General features: G+C 39.6%; 2 protein-coding genes across 2 annotated transcripts; both read left to right on the top strand.

Annotated features, from left to right (window-relative positions):
- Window positions 1-236: 236 nt before the first annotated feature.
- Window positions 237-1,136, top strand: LOC308513979 (taste receptor type 2 member 10-like; the record flags this gene model as incomplete). The annotated part of the gene is made up of 1 exon (XM_081084018.1): window positions 237-1,136. The coding sequence occupies one exon, from the start codon at window positions 237-239 to the stop codon at window positions 1,134-1,136; it is 900 nt and encodes a 299-aa protein (XP_080940144.1).
- A 10,730-nt stretch (window positions 1,137-11,866) lies between these two features.
- On the top strand, window positions 11,867-12,805 carry LOC308514394 (taste receptor type 2 member 7-like; the record flags this gene model as incomplete). The annotated part of the gene is made up of 1 exon (XM_081084562.1): window positions 11,867-12,805. One exon carries the CDS (start codon window positions 11,867-11,869, stop codon window positions 12,803-12,805), a length of 939 nt encoding a protein of 312 aa, XP_080940688.1.
- Window positions 12,806-21,915: the final 9,110 nt, after the last annotated feature.

The following is a 21,915-nucleotide window of genomic DNA, read 5'->3' on the forward strand; positions in this document are numbered from 1 at the left end:
GCTGCGCATTCAGGCGGGACGCATTCTCTAGATGAGCTAAGTTTTACACATAAAAGTGGAGGGGTCTCTATGAAGATATTTCAGATTCCATCAAAAGCATTACTGGGGCACTTTTAAATCTTTATGTAATGAAAGAAAAGAAAATCATTCTTCCAACAACCAGCCAATATATACCTCATCCTGCATCAGGTAATCTAAAATATATGTAACAGAAACAATATTAGGGCTTGGCAGCTATGCTAAGTATAGCGGAAGGCCTCCTCATTTTTATAGCAGTTGGTGAATCAATACTGGGGGTTTTAGGGAATGGATTTATTGGACTTGTAAACTGCATTGACTGTGTCAAGAACAAGAAGTTTTCTGTAATTGGCTTGATTCTCATTGGCTTAGCTACTTCGAGAATTTTTCTGATATGGATAATAATTACAGATGGGCTTATAAAGATACTCTCTCCATATATGTACTCCTCTGGAAACCTGAAGGAATATATTAGTTATTCATGGATAATTATAAATCACTTAAGTATCTGGTTTGTCTCCAGTCTCAGCATCTTCTATTTCCTGAAGATAGCCAATTTTTCCCACCACATTTTTCTCTGGTTGAAGCATAGAATCAACAGAGTACTTCCTCTTCTGATGGGATTGATGCTTATTTCATGGTTATTTATTTTCCCACAACTTGTTAAGATTATGAATAAATATAAAATAAATAATGGAAACACAACCCGGCATCACGACATACCTAAAAGTGAATACATTGCTTACGAAATTTTGCTCAATCTGGGAGTCATTTTCCTCTTTACACTGTGCCTGATTTCATGCCTCTTGTTAATCATTTCTCTTTGGAGACACAACAGGAACATGCAATCGAGTGCCCGAGGTGTCCGAGACCCCAGCACAGAAGCACATGTGAGAGCAATGAAAGTGTTGATATCTTTTATCATCCTCTTGATCTTGCATTTTATAGGCATTGCCATAGAAATAGCATGCTTTTCTGTGCCAGAAAACAAATCGCTGTTTATTTTTGGTATGGCCACCGCAATCACCTATCCCTGCGGTCACTCATTTCTCCTAATTCTAGGAAACAGCAAGCTAAAGCAGGCTTTTCTGAAGGTACTACGGCCTTTCAATAGCTAAACTAATATTTCAGCTGGGGAAAGGAGAAACCGCTCAGAACTCCATAGTCAGGCCTGGGAAGAAATGGATGCTCAATGAGAATAATCCGGTGAAGAAATGCCTGAAGATATTTCACTTGCACCACATTCTTGCATTGGCATTAATTGTGTTACAGAACATCACTAAAATCTCCCATAATTATTTCGATGACGTCTCAGGAAATTTCATTCTTCAAGGAGATTGTAACCTCACATGCAAATTCCATGGTTCAGTCAGCTTCCTCACCCTGCGACTTCTTCCCACACATCTCCCAGAGGAAAAAAACAGCATGGAGACTCTTCACTGCAAAGATGATGGTGGTGGAATAAGCATCTGAAACCAGACTCTTCACCGTGCTTTACCTGACTTCCCTGAAGCACTGGCACCCTGTCACCAAGAGACCCAAACAAAAAGAAATAAAAATAAAGAAAGTGATGATCAACCTTGACATTGAAAACATGGACGTGAGAGACAGAGACATGGGTGTTTCTTTGAGTTTGCAATTTTAATTCTTTAAAAGGTTAATTTTATTTTGACTGTTTAAATCTTAATCCTAATGTGTTTCGTTTGTTTGTTTGTTTGTTTTTTACTGGTGTGTGTTTGATGTAGTATCAGTAGTCATATCATCAGGTGTGCTGCTAGAAGGATACATCCAAAGGACTCCACATAGTCACTGAGTTATGCCAAGAACACAAACTGACTCAGGATAGAATCAGTATGAAGGATGAACTGTTCTGCTTTAGGATTTTTTTTTACACAAACACACACACACACACACACACACACAGATATTCATATGCATAAACTTGCACTCAAAGACATATTTCAAATGCTGATTATTAAAGTGAATATTTATATCCAAAGCAGGATGTGAACCAAGTGGACTTATTTTGGCAACTTGCAAAAGTTCATTGCCTTATACTTACAACCTGATGCCTGGAAGATTTCTAAATATAAAGGCTTAATTCATTTAATAAATATTTTTAAACACTAACTCATGTGCTGAGAATATAATACTAAACAAGATCCCAGTATAATGGGTAATACATTCTAGTAGAAAAACAAATAAGTAGAAAACAATAACTTAATTATATTTGTTTTGGGGAGAGAAAAACAAAAGTATGCTAAGCAAATAACATGATTTGGTCCTGAGAGTAGAAATGATGTCATTGAGGTTGAGACAGTTTAGTTTAAGATCTGACAATTGCATAAGAGTATGGTGTACAGAGCATGAAAAATTTGAGGCGGGGAAGCAGCATTTGTGTAGGTTTTTAGGCTAGAAGGAGTATATAGCATTCCAGGAACGGAGAATCCAATGTGACTACTATAGAGAGGGTGACGTATTTTAAGTTATTTTAAGGGAAATTCCAAATTTCATAAATTCCTCCCAGATTGATAAAATGCTCTGCAGAAATAGTTAAACTAATATTTCAGTCGTGAAAAATATCTATCCTCTTCCAAACTCGAAATAATTCAAAGTTATTATATTTAACTAGAGGCCCGGTGAACAGATTGTGCACTGGTGGGGGTGTGGCCTGTGAGAATCAGCTCACTGTGGGAGCACCGCTCATCCTGGTCAGCCGAGGGATGCTCCCACTGTGGTCAGTGAGCATCATAGTGACTGGTCAACTGGTCGTTCTGTTGATTCTGCCATTCGGTCGCTGGGCTTTTATTATATAGGATGTCATTATTTTGATTACAAAAACATCTTTTTAAAAATATATATATATTTTATTGATTTTTTTACAGAGAGGAAGGGAGAGGGATAGGGGGTTAGAAACATCGATGACAGAGAAACATTGACCAGCTGCCTCCTGCATAGCTCCCATAGGGGATGTGCCCACAACTAAGGTACATGCCCTTGACTGGAATCGAACCTGGACCCTTCAGTACGCAGGCCAATGCTCTGTCCACTGAGCTAAACTGGTTAGGACCAAAAACATCTTTTTAATTTTCATATATTTGATTACTAGTGAGAGTAAGCATTTTACAGAATTATTAGCAAATGGTATAAAGTTTTAGAAATTATTTATTTGTTTTCCTTTTATTTTTTCATGCCTATAGTTCTCATCAATTATGTGACACTTTACATATTAACATCATGCTACATACATGTTCTGATCTTTACCTTTATTTGCTGTTTTGTAAATAACTTAGTTCATGGTGTTTGTGAAAATAATGTGGTAATTTATATGAACTCAAATCTATATGTATCCCTTTATGGTTACTTATATTGCTATTTTTGCAAATTTTGGCTTAGTACATATTCTTTTTATCAATAAAACTCCATTTTTTCTGATAAAATAATATGGTTTATTGCACCTAAAGTTTAAAAAAACACATGAAGGCCTGAAGGAGAAGTTATGTATAGTCGTAACACTCAACTAATTATTAACATGTTTCTACATTGATTTCAAAATAAATGTCATGATAGATATAGGAAGATATGTTGATTAAAAAGCTGTATTGGCCCTAACTGGTTTGACTCAGTGGATAGAGCGTCGGCCTGTGGACTGAAAGGTCCCAGGTTTGATTCCAATCAAGGGCATGTACCTTGGTTGTGGGCACATCCTCAGTAGGAGGTGTGCAGGAGGCAGCTGATCAATGTTTCTCTCTCATCGACGTTTCTAACTCTCTATCCCTCTCCCTTACCCTCTGTAAAAAAAAAAAAAAAAAAAAATAGCTGTTTTGATTACATTTATATATAAACTGAATGAATAGGTCTCTTAACTATGGACAGTAGGATTTCAGATTTTTATTTTCTTCTTTTAGTATTCTATGAATTTCTAAAAGTACTATAATTAATGCAATAAATAATGTAGCCAGGGAAATATCCTATCTAATAAAAGAGAAACATGGTAATTAGCTGTACATCCACTACCCTTACCATTGGCTAATCAGGGTGATATGTAAATTAACTGCCAGCCAAGATGGTGGCCGGCAGCCAGGCAGCTTGAAGCTAACAGGAGGCTTGCTTGCTTCAGTGACGGAGGACCCCAAGGTTCCCCGCCTGCTGCTGCCGGCCTCTGAGCTTGCAGTTTGAAACATTGTTACAAATATAGAAGCTAAACAAAACCCCAGAAACCTGCTTTCAGCCAGCTGGGATCTCAGAGCTGGAGTTGATACAGTGTTTCCATTATAGAACACAAACAAACCAGATACCTGCTTTCAGCAGCTAAGGCCTCAGAGCTGGAGCCAGAGCTAAAGCTGGCCCAGAATAAAAAAAAAAGAAAAGAAAAAAAGGAGTGGTTGGGAGCTTCAGTCACCCCCAGCCTGAAAACAGCCCTCAGCCCCTCACCCAGACTGGCCAGGCACCCCAGTGGGGACCCCCACCCTGAAGGGTGTGTGACCAGTTGCAAACAGCCATCATTCCCTCACCCAGGCTGGCCAGGCACCCAAGCAGGACCGCCACCCTGATCCAGGACACCCTTCAGGGCAAACCAGCCGCCCCCCACCCATGCACCAGGCCTCTATCCTATATAGTAAAAGGGTAATATGCCTCGCAGCACTGGGATCAGCGTGACAGGGGGCAGCGCCCAAACCCCCTGATCGCTCTGCGGCTCTGTGTGTGACAGGGTGCGGCGCCCCAACAGCCCCCCACCGGGCCCTGCTATGTGTGTGACGGGGTAGAGCCATAACCTACCCATTGGCCTTGCTCAGAGTGTGAGAGTGGCGGTGCCCCAACCCCCTGAGCGGCCCTGCTCTGTGGGCTGTAGAGGGTGGCACCCCACCCCCCATGGCCCCTGCTCTGTGTGTGATGGGGTAGAGCCATAACCTCCCCATCGGCTCTGCCCTGAGTGTGAGAGTAGCGGCGCCCAAACCCCCTGATCCACCCTGCTCTGTGTGTAACAGGGGGCGGTGCCACAACTCCCCTATTGGCCCTACTCTGTGAGTGACTGGGGGGAGCTCATCAACCCCCTGATGTGCCCTGGTCTGTGACAGGGTGGAGCTCCCCAACCCCGTGATTGACCCTTCTCTGTGCATGACAGGGTATGGAGCCACAACCCCCCTGATGGGCCCTGTTCTGTGCATGACAGGGGGCAGCGCCCCAACCCCCTGATTGGCCCTGCTCTATGCGTGACAGGGGGTGGCGCCGCAACCTCCCCATAGACCCTGCCTTGAGTGTGACGGGGCGGTGCCCCAATCCCCCAATTGGCCCTACCCTGAGCATGACTAAGGGTGGCATCACAACCTCCCAATCCACCCTGCTCTGTGCATGACAGGTGGGGGCGCCCAAACTCCCCAATCGGCCCTACTCTGAGTCCGACTAGGGACTGCACCTAGGGATTGGGCCTGCCCTCTGCCACCCGGGAGCAGGCCTAAGCCAGCAGGTCGTTATCTCCTGATGGTTCCAAGACTCGAGAGGGCACAGGCTGGGCTGAGGGACACCCCCGCCCCCCCAAGTGCACAAATTTTTGTGCACTGGGCCTCTAGTCTATGCTAATAAAAGAGAAACATGCAAATTGGTGTCACTCTGCTACCCTTCCCATTGGCTAATCAGGGCGATATGTAAATTAACTGCCAGCCAAGATGGTGGCCGGCAGCCAGGCAGCTTGAAGCTAACAGGAGGCTTGCTTGCTTCAGTGACGGAGGACTCCAACGTTCCCCACCTGCCACTGCTGGACTCTGAGCTTGCAGTTTGAAACATTGTTACAAATATAGAAGCTAAACAAAAACCCAGAAACCTGCTTTCAGCCAGCCGGGATCTCAGAGCTGGAGTTGAAACAGTGTTTCGATTATAGAACCCAAACAAACCAGATACCTGCTTTCAGCAGCTAAGGCCTAAGAGCTGGAGCCAACCCTCAGAGCTAAAGCTGGCCCAGAATAAAAAGAAAAAGAAAAAAAGGAGCTGTTGGGAGCTTCAGTCACCCCCAGCCTGAAAACAGCCCTCAGCCCCTCACCCAGACTGGCCAGGCACCCCATTGGGGACCCCCACCCTGAAGGGGGTGTGACCAGCTGCAAACAGCCATCATTCCCTCATACAGGCTGGCCAGGCACCCCAGTGGGGACCCCCACCCTGATCTAGGATACCCTTCAGGGCAAACCAGCGGGACCCACCCATGCACCAGGCCTCTATCCTATATAGTAAAAGGGTAATATGACTCCCAGTACCAGGATCAGCGGAGCCGCAAGGCCTTCTGGCACCAGGATCAGCATGACAGGGGGCAGCGCCCAAACCCCCTGATCGCCCTGCAGCTCTGTGTGTGACAGGGTGCGGCGCCCCAACTCCCCCCCCCCAAGGGCCCTTTTCTGTGTATGATGGGGTAGAGCCATAACCTCCCCATTGGCCCTGCCCTGAGTGTGAGAGTAGTGGCGCCCCAACCCCCTGATCCGCCCTGCTCTGTGTGTGACAGGGGGTGGTGCCCCAACTCCGTTATCGGCCCTACTCTGTGGGGGGGAGCTCCTCAACCCCCTGATCGAGCCTGCTCTGTGGGTGACAGGGGGGAGCTCCCCGACCCCCTGATGGGCCCTGCTCTGTGCCTGACAGGGTACGGAGCCCCAACCCCCCTGATGGGCCCTGCTCTGTGCGTGACAGGGGGTGGTGCCGCAACCTCCCCATCGACCCTGCCTTGAGTGTGACAGGGGCAGTGCCCCAACCCCCCAATCGGCCCTACCCTGAGCGTGACTGAGGGTGGCATCGCAACCTCCTGATCTGCCCTGCTCTGTGCATGACAGGGGTGGCGCCCCAACTCCCCAATCGGCCCTGCTCTGAGCCCGACCCGGGGCTGCACCTAGGGATTGGGCCTGCCCTCTGCCACCCGGGAGCAGGCCTAAGCCAGGAGGTCATTATCTCCCGAGGGGTCCCAGACTGCGAGAGGGCATAGGCCGGGCTGAGTCCCCCTCCTCTCCGCCCCCCCCCCACACACCCAGTGCACAAATTTTTTGTGCACCAGGCCTCTAGTAATAAAATAAAAGAGAAGTTACATAAATAAAACTGTGTAATTTTCCTTGAGAAAGGAGGAAAAGAGAATTCCTCAGCATTTTCACAAACTGTATAATTACTAACTCTGATGTCTGCTGGTCTAATTTTTAAATTTATTTAATTTATTATTTGTGCTGACTCTTGATTATGACTTCTGGGCATCATGTATTTTGTGATTCTATTTTAAATTCAGTTTCATTAAACTTTATCTGTGGAAGTTCTTTGAGGTCAAGTTTATAGTGTACTTTGCTAGAAAGGATTTAACATTACTTTTGATGCTGACTGAGGAATCCCCCAATCTTGGACTTCTTTAAATTAAATTTTCAGTTTGCAATTTTACTACAAAGGTAATAAAGGCTACATAGGTAGTTCAAATTCTGGTCCCAAATATACATATGTACAAGGTAATTATTAGAAATTATCAGAGCAACACACCTCCTTTCCTTCCTTCCTTCAATTCATGTCATGGTTGAGAGGTAGTCCCCTAAAAATTTAGCCTTTTTACATATTTTTATGTATTTTTCACTGGAGATATTTCTTCAGACATCTGGTTTGCCATTTTCTTAAAAGCAAAAGTTAGTTGTTTTTCTCTAGATTGTTTTCAGTCTTTCTTACTTTCTTTTTTTTAGTGTATGTATTCAAAACTGTATATTTCTGCCTAAATATTGCTTTAAATATATTCTACCATGTTGACGCATAGCCCTTATATTGTCATTCACCTCCAAGCATTTTAAAATATCCTTTGTAATTTTCTTTTAATGCAAGGGTTATTAAACAGAATAATTTTCTAGTTACACGATATATGTAATGGCAATTTTTATATTGAAATTTTATTTTATTGAAGCTGGATCAGACAATATATTTGTATTATAGTTAGCCTAAGATAAGATTTATTTGGCCTAATATATAATATATTTTTGTGAATGGCCTATGTTTTCTTTTTTTTTAATATGTTGGTATTGATTTTACAGAGAGAGAGGAAAAGAAAGGGAGGGAGAGAGAGAGGAAGAGAGAGAGAAACATCAGTGTAAGAAACATTCATCAGTTGCCTCCCGTACATACCCTTAACTGGGATGGAACCCACAACCTGGGTAGGTGCCCTGACCAAGAATTAAACCAGCCATCTTTCTCATACTGGCCAGGGAGGTCCATATTTTCTTGAAAAAAATTTAATGATGCTAAAGTCAAATTTATATACATTAGATGAACCATATTAATAATATTTTCTCGCCGAAACCGGTTTGGCTCAGTGGATAGAGCGTCGGCCTGCGAACTGAAGGGTCCCAGGTTCAATTCCTGTCAAGGGCATGTACCTGGGTTGCGGGCATATCCCCAGTAGGAGATGTGCAGGAGGCAGCTGATAGATGTTTCTCTCTCATCGATGTTTCTAACTCTCTATCTCTCTCCCTTCCTCTCTGTAGAAAATCAATAAAATATATTTAAAAAATAATAATATTTTCTCTCCCTATCCATGTTTATTATATGACAATTTGAAATTGATAATTAATAAACATACATTCACAATTATTTGTTTCTGCTCATAGTATTTTCATTTGTAGCTGCATTTAACTGGAAGCAATATTGATAATTGTATGTGATTTGGTGATCATTGCCTTTATTATCATTTTTTTTTACTGATATTAAAAACCCTCTTTGTCACTCATGCAGGTTTTTGCTTTAAATTTTACTTTATTTATTGTAAAAATCACTGATTTTGTTCCTTTGCTTCATATTTAATTACTATGTGTTCTCCATCTGTGTATTTTCCACATTTCTACATCTTTCTTTTATTGCCTTCTGTAGAAAATAAATCTCTGATTTTTGATATTTTATGATCATTGAGTAAACATTTTTATACTATTGAAATCTCAATTAATTTTCTGTCTTCACATTTCTCTTTTTCTATTTTTCATGCTTTTCTTCTAGTTCTTCCACTCCTTTCCTATCTTCTATTACTATCAGATATATATTTTAATCTATGTGGATTCCTCTGAAATTCCATGTATTTTTATTTTATCCATTTAAAAACATTATTATGAGGAAATTAGTCTTCACCAAACTGCTAAAGTATCCCACTGTGCAAAAAAAGTTTAAGATTCCAAATTCAAACCAAAAAGGTAAAAGTGAACTATCCAAAAAATGGATTAGAATATAAGGATTTTGCTGATGATTTACTGTGAAATCGGTGACTAAATATGAGTTGTATGAAATCCAAACAACAATTAACCTAAAGAAATTATTCAATGAGGACAAATAACATGAGGCCGTTTGCATTTTGCTATAAACAAAAAAAGATAAACAAGGAGGGCATTTTAGTAAGCATAGGCCCTGAGGTAACTGTTCATATGCCATAGCATATTTTCATTCCCGTTTAGCTATAGACAGAATACCTTCTCCAAACTGATCCCTAACCCTAACCAGCAAAAACCAAAGAGGAAAAAGATATTGGTGAAATCCGGAGACCTATAGTACATGTAGGTTTCAAAACACACATAAGAGTTGCCAAAGGCAGCTACTTTTGGACAAAAGTTGTGTAGGAAATGAAGGATATAGGGGAAAAGACCAGGAATCCGAAGGCAGAGTAGAATTCTCTGAGTTTACCAAGAAATTCAACAACGCAAGTCAGTAATCAATCAATCATCCACATACATTATTTATTTTTGTCTTCATCTTTTCTGGAACTTACAAATTGAACCCAGAGTACTTCTGTTTCCCAAGGATAACATTCAACTTAATTCATCCACTGATTCAAGTTTTCTCAAATATTTCAATTAAGCTAATCAAATGCAACATCAGCCCTACATAGGCCATATTTAAATATGGTCTGACCCTGTCAGGTAAGATGCAAATCAATTTCTTCAGTGAAGTTCTTCTCAGAGTATTGCCTTTTTCATGGCTTTGGTCATGACAAGCACAGTGTGTGCTTTTGGGCTGTATAATCTGATGCCTCTTCAGAAATAAAGCACAGAGAATCATGGAATGAAGCCCAAATCTCACTTAATAGGTTGACACTAGCCTTTGCTTTCTCACTAAAATCTGCATATTTAATTTTTATCTCTTTGTTGAGTCTAAAAGTGTTTTATCGTATGAACAAGAACAGATCAAGCATTATCTCATTAAATATTTTATGATACTATTGTGTTATCTTGTTTAATAAGTAATATTTAACATCAGTTTTTTTTATAATTCTAGAAGCTGACTGTTGGTATGTGCGTTTGTTTACAAGCATGTGTATGTGTCCTGTTATTTCAAATTATATAGCTAAAAAAATTCGAAGCATGTGTTGTCATTACTCACTACAGATGACATGGTCTCACTTGTCAAACAGAATTTGTAGCTTTCTAGATCTTTCCTTGTCCTCCCCAGCTCAGACTGGTTTCTTCTTCCTGTCTCTGTAACAAAAAGAGACAAGGGGGGAAGATAGAGGAGAAGGTTACAAATCTCAGAAATCAATTTTCAAAATATACTTCCTGAGTCTGAGGGATGCATGCTGAAATGCAAAAACTAAATGCCTTATTTACAACACTGGCTGCAGGAACTGGTATAAGGAAAACTACTGATAAAAACTCTCCTAACCTGGTTTGGTTAAGAGTAATAGAGAAGGTGAGATATATAAAACATCACTGAAATCAATTCTATTGGTAGGAGCCAGTCTGTCTCTGAGGAAACAGGGGGGGAAAAGTCAGCTTTTGGATCATGAAAAAAATTATAGGAAAATATGCAAATAGCTACTCCAAGAAAATGCAACTCATTCAGTTATTAGTAACATTGTCACACCATTTAAATCAAGATAAATATGAAAAATGGGAGGGAAAACTTGGTATAAAGCTATAACATTAACAAGTGTCAAATACAAGAGAAACAATGACACGGAGCAGGTGGAAATTGTGACCAAAATTCACTATGAAGTTTTTTAAATTAATGAAGCAATAATTTCTATGAAGAAATAATACAGCTATAATTCAAGAACTTACCCCAAATTGATAAAACTCAGGAAAGAGTAGAGAAAAATCAAGATAAAATGAGTGAAAATATTTTTAAAGACCAAATAACACATAGTCAGTGTTAACATTTAAAATTCCTTGGAAATATATAGCCCTCCATGTTCAACCAAACTTCGGATTTTCAGCAGTAATTAATATTATCATTTGACAAAATGAAGATTCCTCTACAAGTTTCTATTTTTTGACCTTTTTCTAATGGCCAGAAATGATTGAGGTTTCGGTTTGCCAAATAAAATACAAGACACTCAATTAATTTGAATTTCAGTACCTTCTGGAAGTAGTTATCTCTTGCATTTGAGACATACACTAAAAAAAAAAATTCATTGTTTATTTGACATTCAAATTTAGCTGGGTGTGCATTTTTATTTTCTAAATCTGGCATGCCTGATGAGGTTACTAGCATGCATCACAGAATAATAAATCCAAAATTTGCAAAATGTAACATGAGAAAGACAGTGTGGGGGCATGAACAGGAATCGGCTGAATTTGCATCTTGGCAAACTGTAGCTCAGTCTACATTAACTACATGTGGAAAAGTAAAACTTGCTGGGAAGGTAAATGGACATACAGCGACCAGGGTAGGGATCGCCAACCACATTGCTTGTCAAGACTAATTAGGATTTAATGACGATAGCTACGGCCTTCATTTGCCATTCCAGTCTCCATCATAAGACAGACTACAATAAAAGAGGTAAAGAAAATAACAGCAAAATCTAAGAAGTAGGTGTAGATATCATACTACATCAGTTCAAATAGAAACAAATTGGATATTTCTCTGTTTTAACATGTCAGGTGAAGTAATCAACACCTTAATGATCATAACAGTTGGGGAGTTTTCAGTGGGGATCTTAGGAAATGCATTTATTGTATTGGTAAACTTCATGGACTGCATGAAGAATAAGAAGATTGCTTCCATTGATTTAATCCTCACAAGTCTGGCCATATCCAGAATTTGTCTAATGTGTATAATAACGTTAGATGGTTTTATGTTGGTGTTGGATCCAGATGTCTATGCCACTGGTAAGCAAATGAGAATCATTGACTTCTTCTGGACACTAACCAACCATTTAAGTATCTGGTTTGCCACCTGCCTCAGCATTTTCTATTTCTTCAAGATAGCTAACTTCTTCCATCCTCTTTTCCTCTGGATGAAATGGAGAATTGAAAGGGCGATTCCTGGGATCCTGCTGGTGTGCGTGGCCTTCGCTGTGTTCATTAGCCTTCCTGCTGCTGAGGATTTGAATGATGACTTCAGGCTTTGTGTCAAGGCGAAGTGGAAAAGAAACTTAACTTTGAGATGCAGGATAAATAAAGCTCAATATGCTTCCAGCAAGGTATATCTCAACCTGTTCACGCTGTTCCCCTTTTCTGTGTCCCTCATCTCATTCCTCCTCTTGATCCTCTCCCTATGGAGACACATCAGGCGGATGCAGCTCAATGTCACAGGGTGCAGAGACCCCAGCACAGATGCCCACATGGGAGCCATGAAAGCTGTCATCTCCTTCCTCCTACTTTTCATTGCCTACAATTTGTCCTTTCTCATAGCCACCTCCAGTTACTTCATGCCAGAGACTGAATTAGCTGTGCTGATTGGTGAACTGATAGCTCTAATCTATCCTTCCAGCCATTCATTTATATTAATTCTGGGGAACAAGAAATTAAGACAAGCATCTCTAAGGGTGCTATATAAAGTAACACATACACTAAAAAGAAGAAATTTCTAATAACAAACAGATTGGAAGACAAACTATCATTTTCTAGGACAAAGGAAGACAAAACGTTTATTAATTATTCTCTGTTCTTACATTAATGTTGATTTTATATGTTTGATTACCTTACAATGAATGTAGTATATTTATAACTTAGGAAATCTATGTATAGCTTATTTTGCCTCTTTATCTTTGCCTCTATGCCTCTTTGTCTCTTTTCTCTCTCTCCTTCCCAGCAGAGTTTTTTGAAACATGTTTTAAAACAAACTGTGAGAGGAGAGAATATTTTCATAGTTCTTAATCATTAGTGCAGATGCAAATTGTATGGCTAATTCAGAACAGCTGTAATAGCATCTTGCTATTTTGCATCCCTCTGAAAAGCAGCTGGCTCATCCTCCTGGTACTGACTAGATTCTTCTTCTCAGATCATCCAAATAAGCTTCACCTTTGCAAAAGACTCAATAAGGTTACAGTTCTTAATAAAATGCTATGCAATTCTATGAATTAATCCTGATTATAATCACAGATAAAACATAAATTGTGATTAAAGTAAATATTGTCACAGTGAGTACAAAAATTAGGATCATAGATCAATGAAAAAAAGATACTAAATGTGAGAGAAGGACTGTGTGTATAAAAAGTTTCTATAAAATAAGAATGACTAAACAAGAAGCCTAAGTAAAACTATTTATTGCTTATTAAAGGATATTTCCTACAAAAAAATGTGTAAGTTTGCTTTTAGCAAAGTAGGACTGTACCACGTACTGATTGTCAAGATACTCTGATGAGATCAGCAATCAAAAACTTATGTTTTGATATGTTAAAATGTCAAAGTTATCGAAGAAGATATTGATTCAATACAGATCATCTCTATAAACTAAAAGGATAATACTCAGATTATACATAAGTCATCTATAAGATATCTATTTGGGAAATTCCATCAAAAGCACATAATTTATGTTGTGGCAAATATATCTTGAAGTGGAGAAGAGCCAAGGTGGCGGCCAATGAGATGGCAGGCTGCAAGAGAATGTGTGAGTGAGAGAGTGAGAGTGTGTGGACATGTGGGTAGTGTCTGTATTTATTACTGAAGGACAGCTATGTCCCATGGGAATGATGGGGACTGACGGACCAGGCTCCCCTGGACAGGCAGCCTCTACTACTGCTAAAATCTTTCCTGGTGTGGCTGGCTCTGCCACAGAGACCGTGCCATCTTGAAGGGGAGAGTGGTTGTGATCGGAAGCCCAGTCTTACCTTCAACAGGAGAGACCTCGGATACCTCCCAGGACCCTATGACCACATTTCCCAGGGACCAGCTGTCTCAGCTGCAAACCCACGAACACTATGACTCCAGCCTTCTGGGCTATGGGTGCCTAAAAAGTTTCTCCAGGGGGAGACAAAGCGGCACCGAATACGCGGATGGGACCCATGCCTTCTCACAGAGCGGATAGAAGGAACAGCTGAACTGGCAAATTAAACACAGCTGGTGAGGCAATCCTTGGATGGAAAGGTCAGAGATCTCCTGGAGAGAGGTGAGATCGGGCATCCAGGCTGGGGGAGAAACGCGTGTAGTGGGGACTAGAGCCTCAGAAGGAGACTGCGCCCCACCAAATCCACAGCCCTTGGGGTCAGTGTAGCCCTCAAATGTGGAAAGGGGTCCACAGGGATGCTGGCAGAAGGGGACTCTAGATATAAGCCCACAGCCATGGGAAACTGTGACCAGAAAGGCAGACTAAAGTTCTATACCGGCTATGCAGTGCCAGGGAGAAGAGACGAGAGTTGGCACGGCTCCTTTGTCTTTTGTTTTTGTTTTTGTTTTTTTTGTTTGTTTGTTTTTTACCTCCTTGCTTTTGCTTGCTAAGTCCATTACATAGGATCTTCCAATTAAAAACACTCACTGAGACTGCAGGGGAAAGTTGTTTTTGTGGAAACTAGGGATCAGAATAAGGAGAGATGAGCAGGAAACCAGTTCTGGGTCAGTCCATCCCTCAAACCCAGTATTAAGTGCAGCAAGAAAAGAAGAGTCTAAACACTGTGTAGAGGGGCCATTTAGTCCCAGAAATTAATACAGAAACACCACCACCCAGTGGTTGTGTCAGAAATGGACTCTTGTGAAGGCAGGCAGAGAAACAAAGTGAGCAGAGAGATCCCACCTGCTTGAAAACAAGGTTGTGGCTTATGACACAGAGGAGCAGTGGATCACAGGGAACATCAACACTGTGCTGACTACCTGACAGGAAACAGATATGCCAGGCAGAACAGTAGAGGAAGTGAACGACCTTCACTACTTCACTTTTTTATTTTTTATCTTTTACTCAAGAAATTAAAATTTTTTTCTCACTTGATTTTACTTTTTTTTATTATTATTATACTAGTGGACCAGTGCACAAAATTCATGCACTTGGGGGGAAGGTGTCCCTCAACACAGCCTGCACCCTCTCCAATCTGGGACCTGGCAGTTTAAACTGGCAGTTGGACATCCCTCTCACAATCCAGGACTGCTGGCTCCCAACTGATTGCCTGCCTGATCACCCCTTAACCACTCCCCTGCCAACTTGATTGATGCCTAACTGCTCCCCAACTGCCCTCCCCTGCTGGCCCAGTCACCCCCAACTGCCCTCCCCTGCAGGTCTGGTCACCCTTAACTACCCTACCCTGCCGGCCTGGTTGCCCCTAACTGCCTATCCTTGCAGGCCTGGTCCCCCCCAACTGTCCTCCCCTGCTGGTCAGGTCGCCCCTAACTGCCCTCCCCCACTGTCCTGATCATCCACAACTTCCCTCTGCTGCCAGCCATCTTGTGGCTGTGGGTGCCACCATCTTTGAGAGTGTGGCAGTTAATTAGCATATTCCTTCTTATTGGCTGTAGGTGCCACCATCTTTGTGACAGTGTGAGCTTCAATTAGCATATTCCCTCTTTATTAGATAGTATTTTTATTTTTAATTATTATTATCACTGCTATTATTTTACCTTTTTAAAAAAGTTTTATTTTATTTTATTTTTTCTTTATTTTATTTTATGTTATTTTGGGATTAGTGTTCTACATTTTATTTTTATTTTTCTTTTAGCTTTATTTTACTCTGTCTCAATTTTTCCTTTATGCCAACAGTCTCTTCCTCACTTTCCCCCATTTTCATCGTGTTTCTCTTACCCTATTCCTGCTTTAGTTTTTCTCTATTCTTTCTTTTTACTCCTTGTTAAAAATTGATCTTACTCATATATCTAATTTCCTCTCTCCTGCTCCAAGTCCAGGCACAATTCTCTCTTCTCCTTCTTCACTAGCCAAATTTTTTCTTTTTTCCCCCCTTTTTCTTTCTTTCTGTCTTGTTATTGTTTATTTGATTGTTTGTTAGCTTGTTTCTTTTCATATATATTTTTTTGCTCCTGTTTTTCCTCTCCTCACTGTTTTCTTCTACTAATAGCTTAATTAATTCCAATCATCAACTCAGGCCTATCTACTTTCTATTATCCTTTCCCAATAATAGATGAATACATAGATAGATAGATTAAAAAAAAGGGGAGGAAATTATTTATATATGAATTTTATATATATATATATATTTTAATATATATATATATTTTTCTCCTTTTTTGTATTTTGTTTTTTACTTTTCTTCTTATACAATCATTCTCTTTCTATCTCCTCTATACTGAATTGTGGTGGCCATTTCTCCATTCATTCAATTCCTTGACCTTACCTTCTGAAAATCAGATTCATCTGGGTGTTTGTTGTTTGCATTTTTTTGGATTAGTTGTTGTTTGTTGTTCGCATCCATCTCAAGGTGTTTGTTGTTTGCATTTTTAGGATTAGCTGTTGGTTTTTTTGGAGTTTTCTCCCCATATTCATATATTTCCCTCCCCCGCTTTTTTTCCTCTCTCTTAAACTTTTTTCCTGTTCTCAATATCATTTTTGCACTCTTTCCTCTCCCCTAATTCTCTTTTCTCTGATGGTCACATTTGTTTGGGGTTATTGGTATTGTGAATACATTTGTGCTTGTTGCCCTGTGCGTTGTGTCTTGTCATGCTGTATTTTGTGTCTTTAAGTCAATGCAGGAGAGAGAGAGCTACATAACCATACACCCTGAGAGGAGCAAATATGGGGAGACAAAGAAATAGTCCCCATATGAAAGAAAAGGAGGAATCACCAGAAAAGGAGGTAAACAAAATTGAGGCAAGCAATATGTCAGAGAAAGAATTTAGAGCAATGGTCATAAGGACACTGAAAAGGATAGAAGACAAATTCAACAATATGTATAAGAACCAAGAAATGAAGAAGAACCAAGAAGAAATGAAAAATGACATCGCTGCAATAAAGAACACAATACAAAGCATCAACAGTGGACTAGGAGAAGAAGAGTACTGCATCAGTGAGCTAGAAGACAAGGTAGGAAAAAATACCTAAGCAGAGCAGCAACTGGAAAAAAAATTAAAAAACAGGAAGAGAGCCTAAGGGAACTTTGGGACAGCACAAAATGAAACAACATCTGCATAAAAGGAGTCCCAGAAGGAGAGGAAACTGATCAAGAAATAGAAAACCTGTTTGAAGAAATAGTGACAGAAAACTTCCCTGATATTGGGAAGAAGAAAAAACTCACACAAGTCCAAGAAGCACACAGAGTCCCAAACAAGATGAACCCTAAAAGACAGACACCAAGACACATTATAATTAAATTGGCAAACACCAATGACAAAGTAAGAATCTTAAAGTCTGCCAGAGAGAGACAGAAACCTACCTACAAGGGATCTCCCATTAGACTATAGACTGATTTCTCAACAGAAACACATCAGGCCAGAAGGGAATGGAATGAGATATACAAAGTCATGCAAAGCAAGGGTCTTCATCCAAGAATACTGTACCTAGTAAGGCTATCAATCAAAGTTGAAGGTGAAATCAGGAGCTTCACAGACAAAAAAAGGACTATGGGGGATTATTACCACCAAACCAGCAATGCAAGAAATGCTAAAGAGACTCACACAAGTCCAAGAAGAAATAGGAAGGCAAGAAGGAACACAGGCATAAAGACTAAAAATGGCAACAAATAAATACCTATCAATAATAACTTTAAGTGTAAATGGATTAAATGCCCCAATCAAAAGACATAGGGTAGCTGAGTGGATAAGAAAACATGACCCATATATCTGCTGTCTACAGGAAACCCACCTCAGGACAAAGGACTCACAGACTGATGGTGAAGGTATGGAAAAAGCTTTTTCAGGCTAATGGAAATATAAAAATGCTGGGTGGAAATACTTATATCTGACAATTTAGACTTCAAAGTGAAGGTCATAACAAGAGATAAGGAAGGCCACTTTATAATACTAAAGGGAGCAATTCAACAAGAAAATACAACTCTGATAAACATATATGCACCCAATACAGGAGCACCCAAAACATAAAAAAAACTTCTGGAGGATATCAAGGGAGAGATAGACAGCAATACAGTCATAGTAGGAGACTTTAATACCCCACTAACACCACTGGACAAATCCTCTAAACAAAAAATCATTAAAGAAACATCAATCCTAAATGACTCACTAGATCAGATCAAATTAATTGACATCTTCAGAATATTTCACCCCAAAGGCACAGAATATACATTCTTCTCAAGTGCACATGGGTCATTTTAAAAAATAGACCACATATTGGGACACAGGCAAAGTCTCTTCAAATTCAAGAAGATAGAGATCATATCAAGCATCTTTTCAGATTACAATGGCATAAAAGTAGAAATCAATTACAATAAAAACAATGAAAAAAATTAAACACCTGAAGGCTAAATAGCATACTATTAAACAATGATTGGGTTACCAAAGAGATCAAAGAAGAAATAAAAGCCATCGTGGCAACAAATGACAATGAAAACACAAGAATCCAAAATCTATAGGACACAGTGAAAGCAGTCATGAGAGGCAAGTTCATAGCTCTACAGACCTACCTCAAAAAATAAGAAAAAATGGTAATAATTTATCTAACCCTACATACAACTCAAAGAGTTAGAAAGAGAGCAACACGAAAAGCTTAGTGTAAGCAGAAGGAAGGAAATAATAAAGATCAGAGCAGAAATAAATGACATAGAGACTAAAAAAGACAAAACAAAACAACAATACAAAAGATCAAGAAAACCAAGAGCTGGTTCTCTGAAAGGATAAACAAGATTGATGAACCTCTAACCAGGCTCACCAAGAAGCAAAGAGAGAGGACCCAAATAAACAAAATCAGAAATGAAAGAGGTGAAGTAACAACTGATCCCACAGAAATACAAAGGATTATGAAAAAAATTCTATGAACAACTCTATTCCAACAAAATGGACAACCTAGATGAAATGGACATATTCTTAGAAAAATACAAGCTCCCAAAACTCAGTCTGGAAGACTCAAAACCCTGAATAGGCTGATAACTACCAAAGAAATTGAAACAGTGATAAAAAATCTTCCAGCAAACAAAAGCCCTGGTCCAAACGGCTTTATAGGGGAGTTCTACCAAGCATTCAAAGAAGAACTAAAACTTATCCTCCTCAGACTATTCCAAAAAATTCAAGAGGAAGGCACACTTCCAAGCTCTTTCTATGAAGCCAGCATTACCCTAATTCCAAAACCAGATAAAGACACAACAAAGAAAGAGAACTACAGACCAATATCCTTGATGAACATAGATGCTAAAATCATCAATAAAATTCTGGCAAATTGGATTCAGCAATACATTAGAAAGATCATACACCATGACCAAGTGGGATCCATTCTGGGGATGCAAGGATGGTACAATATCCACAAATCAATAAATGTGATACATCACATAAACAAACTGAGAGACAAAAATCACATAATCATATCAATCAATGCAGAAAAAGCATTTGACAAAATCCAACACCCTTTCTTGATAAAAACTCTCAGCAAATGGGAATAGAGAGATTATACTTCAACATAATAAAAGCCTTATATGACAATATTATGGCCAACATCATACTCAATGAGCAAAAACTAAACTCATTTCTCCTAAGAACAAGACAGGGATGCGCACTTTCATCACCCCTGTTCTAAATAGTACTGGAAGTGCTAGCCATAGCGATCAGACAAGAAGAAGAAATAAAAGGCGTCCAAATTGGAAAACGAGAAGTAAAACTGTCATTATTCACAGATGACATGATACTATACATAGAAAACCCCAAAGACTCCATTAAAAAACTACTAGACCTAATAAATGAATTTGGCAATGTAGCAGGATACAAAATTAACAACCAGAAATCTATGGCCTTTTTATACACCAATAATGAACTCACAGAAAGAGAAACAACAACAACAAAAAATCCCATTTGCCATTGCACCAAAAAAATTAAGATACCTAGGAATAAACTTAACTAAGGAGGTAAAAGACCTGTACTCAGAAAACTACAAGACATTGAAAAAAGAGGTAGAGGAAGACATAAACAAATAGAAGCACATACCATGTTCATGGATTGGTAGAATCAACATCATTAAAATGTCCGTACTACCCAAAGCAATGTATAGATTCAATGAAATCCCCATTAAAATACCAACAGCATACTTCAAAGATATAGAACAATCTCTCCAAAAATTCATCTGAAATTTTAAAAAAAAGTCCCCGAATAGCCACAGCAATCCTGAGAAAGAAGAACAAAGTTGTAGGGATCACAATACCAGATATCAAACTATATTACCGAGTCACGGCTCTCAAAACTGCCTGGTACTGGAATAAGAACAGACATATAGACCAATGGAACAGAACAGAGAACACAAAATAGACCCAAGCCATTATGCTCAATTAATATTTGACAAAGGAGGCAAGAGCATACAATGGAGTCAAGACAGTCTCTTTAATAAATAGTGCTGGGAAATTTGGTCAGCTACGTGCAAAAAAATGAAACTAGATCACCAACTTACACCATACACAAAACAAACTCAAAATGGCTAAAGGACTTAAATATAAGATGGGAAACCATAAAAATCCTACAAGACTCCATAGGCAGCAAAATAGCAGACATATGTCGTAGCAATATATTTACTGACACAGCTCCTAGGGTAATGGTGACTAAGGAGAAAATAAACAAATGGGACTACATCAAAATAAAAAGCTTCTGCACAGCAAAGGAAACCATCAACAAAACAACAAGAAAGCCCACTGCATGGGAGAACATATTTTCCAATGATATTTCAGATAAGGGTTTAATCTCCAACATTTATAGAGAACTCATACAACTCAACAAAAGGAAGATAAACTATCCAATCAAAAAATGGGCAAAAGGCCTAAATAGACATTTTTCGAAAGAGGACATACAGAAGGCCCAGAGACATATAAAAACATGCTCAAAGTCACTAATCATCCGAGAGATGCAAATCAAAACAACAATGTGATACCATCTCACACCTGTCAGAATGGCTATCATCAACAAATCAACAAGCAACAGTGCTGGCGAGGATGTGGAGAAGAAGGAATCCTCATGCACTGCTGGTGGGAATGCAGACTGGTGCAGCCACTGAGGAGAACAGTATGGAGTTTCCTCAAAAAACTAAAAAATGGAACTTCCATTTGATCCAGTGATTCCACTTCTAGGACTATATCCCAAGAAACCAGAAACACCAATCAGAAAGGATATATACACCCCTATGTTCATACAACACAATTTATAATAGCTAAGATTCAGAAACAACCTAAGTGCCCATTAGTAGATGAGTGGATTAAAAAACTGTGGTACATCTGCACAATGGAATACTACGCTGCTATAAAAAAAGGAGCTTTTATCATTTGCAACAGCATGAATAGAACTGGAGAGCATTATGCTAAGCAAAATAAGCCAGTTGGAGAAAGATATATATCACATGATCTCATTCATATATTGATATAATGATCAACATAATTTGATGAATAAGAATAGATCCAGAGACAAATGTCAGGGGATGGGGGAGTTAGAGAGGAACCAAAGGACTTATATGATTGTATATTAGTATAACCAATGGACACAGGCACTGGGGTGTTGGGGGTTGCCCGGTGTGGAAATGGCTTGGGGGAGGGGTGGCGAAGTGGGGAAAAAGGAGATATATGTAAAACTTTAGACAATAAATAAATTTTAAAAATGTATCTTGAAGTGGTTGACCAGCCTAGAGTAGTCA

This window comes from Myotis nattereri (assembly GCF_964212035.1).
Source record: "Myotis nattereri genome assembly, chromosome: 2".
NCBI classification, from domain to species: domain Eukaryota; kingdom Metazoa; phylum Chordata; class Mammalia; order Chiroptera; family Vespertilionidae; genus Myotis; species Myotis nattereri.